Raw genomic sequence first — 15763 nt, forward strand, 5'->3', positions numbered from 1 at the left:
AGGATGATAAATAAAGGTCAAATATTTTGAAAACGGTAAAAGAACAAAAATAGACAATATGAGTTCTAAAAGTTTAGATTTTTTTTTTTTTTTGAGACGGTATAAGGAAAATGCAATGCACATGTATCAGATCAGACAGTCAGACCAAGAACAGATGGTTTTTTTTTTTGGTAAATACAAAGAACAGTTAACAAGGTTTGAGAAGATGGAATCAAGGCCGGAATACCCTTGGATTCAATTAAGAAAACATTTTTTTTACTGTTATACCCTTTTTCATATCATCTACCAATATGGTATTGGCTAAGAATCGGTATCAGTTAAGGCCAATATCGATCCATTCTGACCGATTCAGTTCGTTCCAATCAGATTCCTCAAACCATGTTCATCAGTCCAAAACGGTCCAACCTCTGGTTTGAGTGTTGAAGCGCTGATTTAAGGCTTTAAGCCGACCCAACTAATAAACATTCTGCAACTCTGCAGGGCCAAAGCATCTCTCTCTCTCTCGAGTTAAAGCTAATGGGAATGGACGAAGCGAATACGGCGAATCAACCGGCAGAGGAGACGGAGACCCCTGACAACGTGGAGGCATTGCTTGAGGTAACAACTACACATAGAGACTTGGTTTTTGGGTTCTTGTAGTTGCCATGGCCTTCTGATATTGCTTTTCAGCAGTGTATGAATTCAAGTGAGACAGTTAAAGTTACCGAATAAATTTGATATATAGAACTACATTTTGTTGAATTTTGAGTTGTGGGTAATGGAAAATTTGTTATAAGATTACCCATAGCATACTTTTTCCTTATAATATAGATTGGGAATGAGCAATAGAGTTTCCTGAATCCACTATGATTGCAAATGGCTTTTCAAAAGATTCAGATTTCTAAGTTCGTTTAGCAGTGAAGCTCATCTTTGTTTTTGTTTTACCCCCTTTTTTCGAATTTTCACTTGTGAGGAATATTTACATACAGTTGGTGTGTGTTGTGCCAATGCCCTGCATTTGATGGCTTCTTGCATTTTTTTTTTCTTGGGTCCCGTGCTATATTATCTGTTTGATATGATTCTCCAATGTATTAATGATGTTCACTCTGGAGCTCTCACAGAATGGCTGAATGCCGTGTCTGGGAGAGAGAGAAAATTGCCATCAACTTTTTAGTGTTCCAACATTTGCTAGATATAATGAGACGTACACTGATTTCCATCAACTTATTGAGCCACTTCCTCAAAGGTACACTGATTTCCTTCCCTTCAGTGGGACCATGATACAACTGCTGAGCCACCCTCCGGTATCTGGCCTGGATAGCCTTAAAGTACATGAATGCAATTCCTCAAGTACACCAATTCCAGTTGGCATAATCCAGTGTATATTCCTTTTCCGATCAGATCCCTCCCAAATATCAGTAGCATAGTCACAGTGAATAAGAATATAGGGGTGTTCTCTGTAGTCCTAATTCACATGGAACACATTCAATAAGAATCATTATTTTTTTTTAAGAGATTTTCAATAATGAGGATTTTTTCCGACATGGTTGTCAATACTTAAGAGCAGTTTTTTAGAGGGAAAACCTTTGCCCCAAACTTCAGCAGGGGGAACTTAGATTGCAGGGAAATTAAAAGGGGGACATCAATTAACCTGATAAAAAGATCTGTGATTTTATTTTTTAAAGTTTTAGAAAATTCCTTGGTGTATTGCAAGAGATCTTAACACTATGAGGTGGTTGGACGGTGATTCTGCTAAATTCTAATGTCACTTGTTAGTAGGAGGAAACCCCTAGACTTGTTTATCAACCTTGCTTTGTCATCTTCATTAGTATAGTGCTGACGTAGTAAAGATTGTCCAATTGGGCTTCGAAAGACTTAATTTTGGCCCATGGATGAGTCCTATGTGCCTTTGGCTTTTTATTTTTGGGTTTCTAGATGTAATGGAACTCTTTTATAACCCCATATTTAGGGACTTAACTTTGTACATGGGATTAAGTATGTGGATAAGTTCGGGGTTTCTTGATGTAAAGGAACTCGTTTATAACCCCATATTTAGGGACTTGACTTTGTACATGGGATTAAGTATGTGGATAAGGTTGTGAGAGTCCCATGTGCTCTTAAGTTGGTTAGTTTAGTCCAGAAAGAGTCCTTTTTGGTTAAGCATTTATGTCTTATTGTTATTCAGTATTTTATGTCATTTGAAGTCTTCTATGGCAAGTATTTGGTCCGTTTTAGTTAGTTTTTAGGTAACTTGAAGGTACAATTGTTTTTTTTGGCTTAGGAGTCCTAAAGTCAGTTTATTTGGTCTTTTACAAATAGGGTTATAATCCTAATGAATTTTTGTTAATTGATTGATTTGATTTTGGAATACTGGTTGTTACCAATTTGTTTTTTTCTTTCTTTCCTCTCCACGATTTCTCTTCTTCTCTTCCTCTCAAGATCTCCCATTTTATTTTCTATTTCTTACCAACAGTTTCTAGTTGCAGGTTTCTTTTCTCATCCTTCTTTTATCTTCTTCTTCTATTTATTATCTTAATCAAAAAAAACAACAACAACATCCAAACCTTATCCCAACTTGATGGTTGGCTATTTATTATCTTAATCATCTACTGGATATCAGGTCAGTTCTGTCTTCCTGCGCATTTTATTTCAATTTCTATTTTCTATTTTAGGTTAATTGATTGGTTCCAGTTCTTTCTGTTCAATTCTGCTTTTTTTCTGCTTTGAGTTTCTATCGTGAGCTCTGTTTCTATTCTCCGGTTTAAAATTCTGATTTTCCATAGAGACTGCATGGAGTCCTAGTGCCATAGCATGCTTTCTGAATTTCTGTGCTTCTGAACTTAATTTCTAACCTTTGATTTCAGTTATTGTTGAGGCTTCTAAAACTGATATTCCTGCATATCTGATCCTGATGTCTCCAATAAATCTATTATAAGTGCCTATTTTTCTGAGATTGAATTCTGGGTTTGTAATCCTGTTCTTGAGTGCCCTATCCTCAGTAGGAATTTCTCAGATCGTAGAATCTAATTGTCAGATTGAACTGAAATTTATTCTGTTCTCCCAATCAAATAAGCCGAATCTATCTGACTTATTGATCTTGTGAGATTGGATTTTTCTTGAATCTTTACATTTCTCCGAGTATGCGATCCTGGCTTTCTACTGGTTTCTGAAACCTATCCATTAGGTGACCAGAACCACATTAGTTACCTTTCTGTATTTCTTATTGTACTGTCCAAAACAATCTCTATCTAAATATTATTTTACCATTGCTTCGACAATAATTTTTCTATGCTCTCGTGAAAGTTTCTGTGAACTGCTAATTATTCAGTTACTTCATTGATGTTATTTGTTATTAATAATTTTTTTCTTCTATTTAACAGGCTGCTAGATATGATGATATTGATGATGTCGTAAGGTTAGCGTCTGCAGGTGTTTCTCTGGATTCTAAAGATTCTCAAGGAAGAACAGGTTGTTCTCATTGTGGCCATAATTCTGCTGTCCGACTAATTCACCTGATCAGTTATAATGATTTTTATGAGAATTTTCCTCTCATTCTATTTATTGCCTTGAAGAGAAATGTATCTTAGCATTTTGCTTTTACATTTCTTTTCCCGTCACTGAATTTATATGCCCTGAAAATCTCCATATCTTTCTAGAAGAGTGGGTTACATAGTGAACTATTGCGCTTAAGTAATAAAAACAAATGAATACATATTTCTCTTCTTTTCTAAGATCAAGAATAGATATCTACGAGTCCTATTTCATAACGTGCATAGATTTGTGAGTAAGAAGGATTATGCTGTTCCTAACATTACTGTAAGATAGAAACGATGAGATAGAGTTATTATAATTCCATTATGAGCCTGACTAAAGGTTATATTAGGGTTAAAGGATGGGATTCTGGGACTTTAGGTTCAACTCTGGGGTCACAAGAGAAAAAATTTATTTCTAAAATCTGTCATAAATGTAAGCTGAAGTTTACTATAATTAGTACTTTGAAATTTTACCCCACAAGTTGTGAAAGGTGTTTTGATGAAGAAATATCATCATCAAGTAAAAATATCTTCTATACAAGTGGCTTTGCAGAATGATGATTTGAACAAAGTATGAACCTTTGGTGGAGCGTGGTTGAACAAAATATGGATTAGTTTATTGTTAGGACACTCAACGAGTCAAAGTGAGTTATGGATCTAGTCTTTGGAAGGGAATCATGATGTATAACTCCAGTATTCACTTGAGGTGTTGGTTTGGGGATGGACCTTGGTAGCAGTCCTTTTTTCTCAAGAGATTTAGTTCGAGGTTCCCCTTGAACTCCATCCTGAAATTTACACTAGAGTATTAATAATAAGAAAGCAGAGGTTTCTAATTAACTCGACTTGAATTGAAGTGTCCAGCTTGATCTCTTATCCCGAAAAAAAAATGACTGGGGGGTGTCATGGGAGCTGCCTTGGTTAACCAAATCGACCAATTACTCACCAAAAATGGTGGATTGTGTTGAGAGATTGTAATCTACCTAAATACTCCAACTTGATTTTGGTGACATCAAACATGGACACTTTAGTGTTGGTCTAACAACTGTCACTATAGTGATGACTTGAAAGATGGTCAGGATGGTCCTTGGGAATACTGATATATTTGTGTGTGAAAAGATATATACATTCCCAGAAAAGCACATGACTTCAATGGAAGATACAAGTATCAAGCATGTACTTAACTGGATTATCAAGCAAGCTATATCGAGGAGCAATTGAGAAGTTGTAAATCACAGATACAAGCTTCACCAAGCCATGTTTTTTTAGGATTTGACGAATGCCAATGACTTCAGAAGATCATAGATTAGGATTTTTATTTGTATATCCTGATGTAATCCTATGTAAAACTCCAACAACCTGATGCATTTTAAAATGGTTAATATAAGTCACCCACAAAGAAAAGGAGTTGACTAATCTCTCCTGAGAAATGAATTGGCAAAATTTTTCAACTTAACAGAGAGGCAGGAAAGTGGCTACAATCCACAATTGACCAGGAAAGGTTGGAAGAAGTCTAGTTTTGCAGTACTTGTTGGGTCCCGGCTGACACTAAAATGGGTTAGTGGATTAATCAGTGTGTCAAATTCTTTTTCATTTTCCAACTGTACCCCTGACATGACAATCGTTGTTGGCACTTTAACGGATACATACTTAGTTCACTAATGTTGCCCAGAGCCGCTATGTGTACTATTGACAATTCTTATTGCTGCACAGAACTTACTCACATAAACTGTATTGCGGTCCAGAGCTGTCTCACAACCCCTGTATTGTTGCCTAGAGTTGTCTCACGTAAACTGTATTGCTGACCAAAGCTGTCTCACAACCCCTATATTGCTACCTAGACCATTGCAATCATGGTCTCATACATAAACAATCGTATGCACATCCACACTACACCACTAAGTGGCCAAGCCTACCAGATGTGCACTCCCCTGTAGCCAACTACTCTAATACACAGTACATATACACAACCACAACATAGAAAATACGTGCTTCGGAAGGTTGCCTACATGCATGGCGTAATGCCCACTATTAGGCTCAACATCTGCTCAAATACTAATTTTGACTGTACCCACAGGCCACAACCAAAGGAATACATTCCTAGTTTCCACCTTTGATGTACAAAGGCCCACCTTCTTGTCACAGATGGTGGAGGGAGGGACAAAGATAAGAGAGTGACCAGCTTTGGAGGGGGAAGGTGTGGAATGGACAGTAGAGCCTTGGGTTGGGGAGGAGAAGGAGAAGGGGAGGAGGGAGAGGGGGAAGAAGCAGGGCAGGGGACAGGAGAGTCTCAGGTGGGGAAACCACCGGAGAGGAAATGGACATGGGAAAGGGAGCTAGGATATGGGGGGTGATTTCACTTAGAGTAGTTGTAAGTAAGACTATGATACATCATAGTTTGTTTTGTATATTTTGTAGAACCGGACATCTAGATTGGATAACTGAAATACCGAAGCTGAGTTATTGTCGACCATTGAGGCATGCTGTTGATCCCTTGGCTTGTGTTTTTCATTTCCTACTCCTAATTCCCTTCAACTGATGTCCGAAAACTTACTCCAAAGATCCTTCCTTCAGTTATTCATCCATATCGCTCCAATATTGTGCATTCGCATCCATGTTTCCAAAGAGATCAAAAGGAAAGGATGTTGCAGGTCTAACTCCAGAAATCCCTGAAAAGAACGAGAGAAAGAAAGATTATGATAATCCTCATCTTTGCATGGGCTCCAAGCTCAAGAATTGTGGGAGTTCCATGAGAATTGATCAATCTCACAAGGTATGTATGTAGTCAGAGGCCACCTTGCAGGATATAGAATAGGTGGGATGTTTAGCAACCTGGGATGCGACTCTCTTCTAGAAATTCCTGAGTTATGTTACTAGGTTTCTCTGTCTATTCTTCTGCAATATGAACGTTCACATGGATAATGATGAAGAGTCCATAAGCAGTTATGTGAAAGGGTTAGATATTTGGCTCAACACTACCTATTTAGGCCAAATATTGGGGTTATCAGATGCTGGTAATAGGGTATTCCTTTACCCTTTAGACAAAGTAGCTGACAAGTACGAAGTCTGTGAGACCATATGCAAGAATTATGAGCATGAACACAAAGTAAAGCAGATGAGTCTAAAGAATCTACAGAGGTCTTAGCACGATTGTAGGGTATAACATTCTTCCTTGAAGTGGTCACAGAGATGATGTGTTACCACTTCAGGCCTACATCGTCTGCTGCCCAAGTACTGGTAGGCAGATATGTCTTCCCTTCATCATTCTGAGATTCATGAGGCTATGCCCATCAGAGATCTAGGACCTCCTTGCATTTTGGGAAGATTGATGGGGTCTTATTAAAATGAATGAGGATTCCCCTTGTCCCTGAAGAAGAAGAAAGCAAGACAACTAGAGGAAGAAATGCTACCTGCTACGTCGATAGAGATGCCCAGTACTGAGAAGCCATTCACTTCCCAAGAATTTCAAGATTTCTCAAATAGGGTGTTTGGAGAAATTGGGATCATAAAAACTGAACCAACAGATTTCAAAGCAGAAGTAAGATGGGATTCCAAGCATTATAACAGCTCATATGAATATGATGGATGAGATACAACAAATATCTGCTCAGTTCTCTGCTGCTTTTCCTCCTGGAAATCTGTACTGAACTAACGGATTTCAAAGCAGACGTAAGAGTGGATATTTCAGGCATCATAATATCTCAGATGAATATGATGGATGAGATATAAAACCTATCTGCTCAGTTCTCTGCTTTTCGTCCTAGAAATCCACCTCCTCCAAATTGTCTGTGATCTCTCTATTTTTGTTAGTCATTTTGTACTAAAATTTTATTTCAATGAAATGACTTATTTCTGTCTAGTCATGCTTATTGAAGTATTATCTTGTAATGAAATCATGTTGTGTTCCATTTATATACCTTTATTTGATTTCTTTCTAAGGGCCATGCATATCATTGTTCTTTAATTGCTTATCTCTTTATGATGATGACAAAGGAAGGGTGAAAATAGAGAGGATGGTGATCCTCTTTGGTATGCATGTATATTGAAGCACTTGGTAATGCTAAGCATGGTTAATTAATAGCCGGGCCATGCATATCAATGTTCTTTAATTGCTACCACAAACTCTACCTCCCTATGTCTTTATGATGATGACAAAGGAAGGGGGAAAATAGAGAGGATGGTGATCCTCTTTGGTATGCATGTATATTGAAGCACTTGGTAATGCTAAGCATTGTTAATTAATAGCCCCAGTGCTCAAGGCAGTGAGTTATAACTAGCCTATTATATAACTCATGAGTTCACAGTGCAATATTTCTCTTATATGCTTTATCTGGAATTTTGCTTGACATAATGTGTGACTATTTGTCATATGTAGTAAGCTTTGTATTTCAGCTTGCGCCTGTACCTTCATCTGAATTTATTTACTGGTGGCACTTGTAAAGGGGGAGCATTTTTAACTTCCACCATAAAAAAGGGGCCATCTTCAATCTGCCCAAAACTCCAACTTGGTTTTGGTGACATCAAACATGGACACCTTAATGTCAACCTACGAACTGGACTATGGTGATGACCTAAAATATGGTCAAGATGGTCCTTGGGAGTACTGCTATATTTATGTGTGAAAAGCTCATGGACTTCCATGGAAGGTATGAGCAAGTATCAAGCCTGTACTTAACTGGACAATCAAGCAAGCTATATCAAGGAACATTAGAGAAGTTGGCGATCACATAATATTAGCTTCACCAAACCACGGTTATCTAGGATTTGATGAATTTCAATGAGTTGGAAGGAGCTTGCGCATAATTGGGAGAAATTGATCAAGGCCATACTATAGAAGATCATAAGATTAGGAACTTTATTTCTATGTCCTGCTATAATCCTATGCAATAACTCCAACAGCCTAGATGCCCTTTAAAATGGTTGATATAAGTCACCTACAAGAATAGGAGTCAACCAATCTCTTCTGAGATATGTGTTGACAGTATTTAGTGTCTCAATAGAGAGGGTGGTCGGCTGGCTACAAGCCATGGTCGACCGGCAAAGGTTGAAAGAAGTCTAGCTGTGCAATACCTTGCATTGAATGTCCTTTGCTGCACATATAGCCTAACTCATGTACTATCAACCAGACAACACTTTGCTTCATCAGGAAATTCATCCTGAGTGCAAATTCATTTTACAAGGACTGCAAACAGATGGTCGACCATGCAAATGTAGTTGTTAACATGTAAGTTACAAGAAGAGCCATTGGGACACAACAGTCATAAACTAGTCTGCTGGTCAATCAAACTGTTCTGACAGTCGATCAGATGAGGTCCAATAGTCAAATGGTTAGTTTTTTATCCGTCATGGATTTGTCTATATATATGGGCTTCATAACTCCTCTTATATACCCTTAATAACAGTGATTATATTTGAGTATCTAAAAAGGGCCATAGGTTGAGGGAATTGATCTTTATGTTGCAAATTTGCCTATTAAGAGGCATTTATCTGTACTTTAATTGGTATATCCGGCCTGCCTATTAAGAGGCTTGTATTCCTTGAGTTGCAAAACTCAAGAACTCCTGCATGAGTTAAAATGTTAGGTGTGCGCCTTGAAACACCCTGGGGTTTGGTTGTTGCCAGATAAACAACTCAGTAATTCCCCACCTAGGAGTGGGAAATTGGTTAGGTGTGAGCCTGAGTAAATAACCCAATTTTGGTTGTCAGCCAGAAAACAACTAAGTGCTTCCCCACTCGGACTAAAAGCGAGACTTAAAGATTTGGTTAGTACTGGTAAAAGCTACATCTTAGTGGAAGACCTGGAACAGTCCTGGCAGTGGATGTAATCATTTTCAAACCATTTTAAACCTTAGTGCTTCTTTTCTATATGTTTTATTTATCTTCTGCTTGCACCCAGGGTTTAAAGTAGTGGTCCATATCGTATTGTATCGGCCGATACGTATCCGTATCGGCCCTTACCAATACGATACGGCCGATCGATACATGGAATTTTTAAAACCCTTTTGTATCGGTATGTATCGTAAGATACATACTAACAGGCACCGATACACCACCGATACAATACGATACACACTAATACGTACCGATACTCTATGGAAAATTCAAAATAGAAGTGAAATGTATGTTTCGGTATGCATCGGTGTGTATTGACGATACACAAAAATAGAAGTGAAATGTATGTTTCGGTATGTATCGGTGTGTATTGGCGATACACACCGATACGGTCATAAAATGGCCAAGATGGGTAATTTTTTAGAAAAACACAATATTTTGAGTTGTTTTTGTTCCAAAGTTGCTGTCAGCCATTTTTTTCTCTAACTAAAGTGGAAATCAAGGTTGAGAACAAGGATTTTACATTTATGGGACAACTACAAACCTTGGATTCTTAGTGCAATACTCTCAATTTACTATTTATGCATAATACATGTTATATATAACTTTTTTTAATTATTTTTTTATGCAAAAGTATATAAACAAGTGTTTCCTATCCATTTATGTGAGTATCTTAGCGTATCTTCGATACGATACGATACCCTTCGATACGTATCTTAATTTTGGCCGACCAATACGGCGACCGATACCGATACTTTAATCCTTGCTTGCACCACATCCTTTGTACTAGTGAGCATTAAAAATTACAATTCCCCCCCTCTTGGGCTACATCTTACGATCAAAAGATTGACCCCCAGCTTGGTCACATATTTTCTGAAAGATTTCATTGACCCACTTCATCAAAGTAGTTCCTGAATGAGTTTAACATCTTATTGACCAACTGAACCACTGTCAATCACCAAAAAGATCGAGGCCCAGTCCAAGTTTCAGACCATTGATCGGAAGTTACAATTCTTTATCCTTCTTTTGTCAACTCTGGACAATTTCTATTATTGGGATATGAAAACAGGATGCAATTGTGTGGGCAAAATGGTGACGGGCTATCTAATGGTCAAATCCCAGTACGAGCGTTTTGTTGGTACTAATGCTTATTCCTTCTCTTAATGTTGCTATTTGGGCTTCAGTGCAGTTGTTTGGTTGGGTTGTGGCTTTTTGAGAAAATTCGAACGATTAATATTTTAGTTTATTGTGGTTAATTTGGTTGATTTTTTCCTAATGCATGTATTATTTGCTATTAATACTCTAATTGTAGACAGGTGGTGAAATTTTCTCATCTAAGTAGACATGGGCAATGAGATGATGAAATGACAATTATTTTTTCCTCTTTTGTTGTTGATCCTAAAATTTTTGATACCCTTTTGTGCTTCTCTCTCTCTCTCTCTCTCTCTCTCTCTCTCTATATATATATATATATATAACGTGTGTGTGTGTATCTAGCTGTCTGTTTATCTATCTATTGTACCAGACCATTCTTTGACATGTCCACCTTTGCACCTGCAAATGTGCAATTGCTAGCTTTTTGGGATCTAATATGATTTACACAACTGTAATTTTACTTAACCTGAATGTAATGCTTAACATTTCCATGGTTTAGTTCCTTATTTAATTTTATTTTCATCGTCTGCTTTCAGCACTTCATATGGCAGCTGCTAATGGACATCTTGATATTGTGGAGTATCTTGTAAAAAATGGAGTGGTGAGGAATCTCTCATTAAGATGTCATGTATTTTCTTGCAATTGTATGCTTCAGCCAATTTATGCCTATATATATTTTGTTATTATTTTTTAATTAAGGTTTGTATATATATATATATATATCTCAGATCTTGCTTACCTTAGAGCTTTCTTAGGATTTTGTATTCATGGTAGGTCTTCTAGATTTCTTTGATCTAACTGATTATAATATTACTCATGCCAACCGTCTTCAGCTTTGTCCCCTTTAAAGTCAAGTCGAGATATTTAGGAGTTGAATTTTCCAGGAAAAGAATTGAAATATAATATTGCAAGCAGACTGTATGGGCCAGGTTGTGGATTGGGTTTTGGTCAACATGTGTTCCTTCAGATACCCATTTTAAGTTCCAGCCTGTATACTAGATGATAAGCCTTGACTGCCCAAAAATGTCCTTTCACTGAATACTTTTGTTAGAAATTTTTTTTGTAGGAGTTGACCTGACCATTGTCAAGCTCCATGGAGTGTATAAATGACTATCTCAATGCATTTCGTATTGATAGGCTATAACCAACTAGTTCTCTCTATCTGGGAATTGAAGCTGCTGGCTGCTATAGTGGCATGCAAGTAACTTGTTAACTTGCACATGCTTCTGGTCCGTGATCATAATGAGAACAGGTTGATTTGGTTAAAGTTGGAGGTTCTAACAGGGCATATGAAGCCAAAAAGAGTTGGGTTGTAGTGAGAAAAGATTTGTTGCCTTGTCCTTTCATGGAAGTTTAAAAAAAGGATAAAAAGAACCCTCACTATCCCTTTTCCCTACTGTTATAATTAAAGATGTGTCCTGATAAAGTGGCCTACTAAAGTAGGATTCATGTAGCCAATCCACAAGGATTGTTCTATTTTTTGTTGGTACAAAGAACCTGTAGCTAAAACCAATGTATACGTTCAATGTAATAAAGATAAAGATCACATTATCATATAGAAGGGATCATTTTGCATCTTGGCCCTTTTAGACCATATATAGAGGCGGGCTCCTGCTAATTAGCCACATCTTAGGTTCAGGGCATTAGGAGTTGGATGGTTACAATACACAAAATGAATTTACTTGAGACAGATACGTCGAACCATCTAATCTCTGTTTTGAGAACAAAAGCATTAAGACCTTCCCATTAATGTCCTTGAAAATTTTGAAATTATGAGTTATTTATAGATTCTTTGATATGGTTTGAATGGTGCATTTACTTTAAGTCTTTGGACGAGCCCTTTCTTATGCAATCTCGCAATTGCTGATTTTTCTTGCCTCACACATCTCCGAGTCATTGTCATGGACCCTAAGTTTCGGAGCTTATCTGTGACGCAGGATCTTAATGCTTGTAACATGGAGAAAAATACACCTCTTCACTGGGCTTGCCTCAATGGGCACATTCAGGTAATTGTGCTTTCCAGGTTATGGTAGTCAACTTGATTCATCTTGCAATCTTATCAACAAATGGATTTTCCAGGTGGTTAACAATTTGATTCTAGCAGGAGCCAACGTAACTATACTAAACAGGTCTGTTGCTTCTAACCTGGAATCAAGAGCTTCAAATAGAAAATTTTCTTTTAAATAAAGATTGTGGATGTAAGGTACTATTTTTTTCTTTATGCTTTTTATTTGGATGTATGGCTAGCCATGAAAGGACTCCGATGGATGAGGCAGTGAGCAGGCGGAAAATGGAAGTCATTGATGCAATCAATGCAGCTGTTGCACAGCTTGAACTTAATGGAGTTGGAGTTTCTTAAGTATTGACATTTTGGCAATGGTAGCACATGACTATATAGCAGATCATCATCATGTATATCCTTCTGCTTGACATATGAGATGTCCATAAGCAGGGAAAAATGGATTTGGGTGTCTCCTTTCATTGGAGTCCTGTTATATTGGATGCCACACTCTCTCTCTCTCTCTCTCTCTCTCTCTCTCTCTCTCTCTCTCTCTGTGTCGGACAGGGAACACCATTTGGTCCCTGTCCGGCACTTGTTGCACTATGGCCGACATCGGAGAGGCCATATCCGATGCCGGATAGGTTGTATATGGCGTCGGTCAAAAAGAAAAAACTAGAGTGAATAGTCTAGTCTTGAGCCAAAAGAAATCCCCATGCTCTAATGCCTTGTCTCGCTACCCTAAGTCCCGGCCCAGCCAGGCATGTGTGTTTGAAAAGCATCTGAGACCAACCCGTACACAATGGAGGAGAGTCTCTGTAAAGAACCCTACCCTTTAGTTCCCATTCTCATATATTGACCACTTTTCCTTTTTCTCAAATCTCAATGTAAGACTAAATGTTATAAAAATTTCAAACTTTGAGGGAGGGCAAAACAATATATAAAATTTTTGAAACTTCAATTATTTAGAAACATTTCTTGTCACAACAAAGACCCAGATGTCAGATAAGGATACAATCCTCATAGGCATTGATCAAATGGTTGGTAAACACTAACAAAACGTCCATAACAAACTTCATCAATTTCAAATCTCAAACCAAATAATCGATTGTCATAGATCTCAAATGACTCCTATTCGTGGCAATCTAAGATATGTCACAGTTAAACTTCAAAATCAAGTATCAGAATTTACATTTTAAATTTATCCAAACTGTTTCATCTAAGAAACCAAAATAGCAACTAATAAACAAATTTTCGAATCATCCCAACTCCGCTCCAAGCATACCTCCATCCCTCTTTTTTTTTAGCTAATTAGTCCCACGGGCCCATATTGACTCCACAAAGCATACCTTCTTCTCAACCATCTATGTTGTTAAAATAATAAGTGAGCTCGACAGCCCAGTAACAAAGAATATAGTAAGAATACAACACAATAACAACAATCAAAATCATAATGGTTTTAAGTCAAACACTTTTATTTTTTTCATGAAATAACTTTCATACTTTCACTTGATTTTTCTACCTACCATGGGAAATAAGCCGACAGTGAGGGAATAAGCTGCCATTGCCCCTACTCCGAGAGGAAATCTATTTACCCTCAAACGGTTCCACGGAACACATTGCCTTTCGGGTGGTGATTACTCTTCATAGTATGGGACAATCTATTTGCCCTCAAAACACTAATATCTTTTCATTCTTTCACAAAATCACCTTTTTCATATTCACCATTTTTAAAATCAAGTTCCATTTATAAAACATGGCCCGTTACAAATACCTCACATTCCGATCTTTGGAATTGGCAATTTTGAATCGAGTTCCAATCTAGGGGTGATGAACATGTGTTCAAAATTTCAGATCGATCGGATGTCTGAATTGCTTAATCTTGAAAAAGAAACCCTATATCCAACATTTTAGAAATGAAATCTTAAGTGAAGAACTTGAAGAATTATACTTGTTAATAACATAAATATTGAATAATAAAAAGAAGAACCAGCAATAGTAATGAAAGAACCAGTAGTTTGTAAATAAGATTAACCAATCGGATCAAACACTGATTCTACCACCTTGATCAAACACAAGAAAGTCTTCACACATGAAAAGGAGCAGCAAAATTATATAGAAAACTCAAAAATAGACTTAGGCATTAAAAATGAAGGCCTAATCCAATTCTTAACCAAAATTGACTAAGAAGCTAAAATAACAAAGAAAACAAACTCAAAAAAGGATTAGATGCATCCAATCCAACTGAAACACTTAATAACAAGTAAAATAAAGAATAGAGAAAATTGCATTGCCACCCCCTGAACTTTAGTCCTTATTCAACGCCACCCCCTGGACTTTTCGAAACGTCAAAGCCACCCCCTAAAAATTCAAAAAATTTCAAATCGGACCCTGCCGTTAGCCTACCATGTTAAGTGAATGAAAATCTGTTAGTTTTTTTATAATATACCCAAAATACCCCCACCTATTGTGAGAGGACAATATTGCCCTCTCTTTTATTTGCATATTCTAAACCCATCTCCCATCTCTCATCTTACTCCTCTCACTCACTCTGTCGGACAAGAAGAAGAAGACGACGACGGTACGGTAACCTGTAACTCGATCCATCCCTTCGGCGTGCGATTCTTCCCCCTCCGGCATGCAAAGCTCTCCCCCTCTGGCTTTCGAACACCTCTCCCAAGGTATGTAGGGTTCGGCTTCTTCTTCTTCTTCTTGGGAATTTAGGGTTCTTCTTCCTTGGTTAATCTAGGGTTTATATCCTATGGAATACTGGAGATGAGGATTTTTAATTTTTCATCTAGGATTGATTAAGTAGTGTAATAGCATCTAGAAGTCTCGGAAAACATTATGTGTTGCGCCCTGCCATTGACGTTCAGAGAGCGGCAAGGCTATGGTACAACCGTCTGCCTACGAAGTCGATCCACAACTTCAACGATCTAAGTTACTTCTTCGTGAAGGGATTCTCCAGTAGCCAACCCCTTCAGAAGACTATGTTGAACTTGACCAACATCAAGTAACATGAAGGAAAATCACTGCGGAACTACATGAAGCGCTTCCAACAAGAGAAGATCACGATTAGAGGTTTAGACCCAAAAGAAGAGTTCACAGCCCTGCTGGGAGGCGTCAAGGATAAGGAGCTGAAAAGGTCTTTGGCGAAGCATACACCTAGGAACCTGACCGAGCTGAGAGCTCGATGCGATAAGTACATCCAGATGGAAGAAACCCTTCAAGCCGATGAAGAAGCCGAAAGGAAGACGGGAAGAAAAAG

General features: G+C 37.7%; 1 protein-coding gene across 1 annotated transcript; it reads left to right on the forward strand.

The window, feature by feature from the left end:
• The first annotated feature begins 375 nt into the window (after nt 1-375).
• LOC122061422 (GA-binding protein subunit beta-2-like) lies at nt 376-13003 on the forward strand. The gene is made up of 6 exons (XM_042624672.1): nt 376-597; nt 3360-3447; nt 11033-11097; nt 12434-12502; nt 12576-12625; nt 12744-13003. The coding sequence occupies exons 1-6, from the start codon at nt 517-519 to the stop codon at nt 12853-12855; spliced, it is 465 nt and encodes a 154-aa protein (XP_042480606.1). The 5' UTR covers nt 376-516; the 3' UTR covers nt 12856-13003.
• The last annotated feature ends 2760 nt before the right edge of the window (nt 13004-15763 follow it).

This window comes from Macadamia integrifolia, chromosome 14, assembly GCF_013358625.1.
Source record: "Macadamia integrifolia cultivar HAES 741 chromosome 14, SCU_Mint_v3, whole genome shotgun sequence".
In the NCBI taxonomy this organism is placed as follows: domain Eukaryota; kingdom Viridiplantae; phylum Streptophyta; class Magnoliopsida; order Proteales; family Proteaceae; genus Macadamia; species Macadamia integrifolia.

Excerpts from the sequence above, each read along its gene's own strand:
- LOC122061422 (XM_042624672.1), top strand. The coding sequence starts at position 517 with ATGGGAATGGACGAAGCGAATACGGCGAATCAACCGGCAGAGGAGACG. Across the intron at positions 11,098-12,433 it reads ATCTTGTAAAAAATGGAGTG|GATCTTAATGCTTGTAACAT; the intron begins GTGAGGAATCTC and ends TCTGTGACGCAG. Across the intron at positions 12,503-12,575 it reads GCCTCAATGGGCACATTCAG|GTGGTTAACAATTTGATTCT; the intron begins GTAATTGTGCTT and ends TGGATTTTCCAG.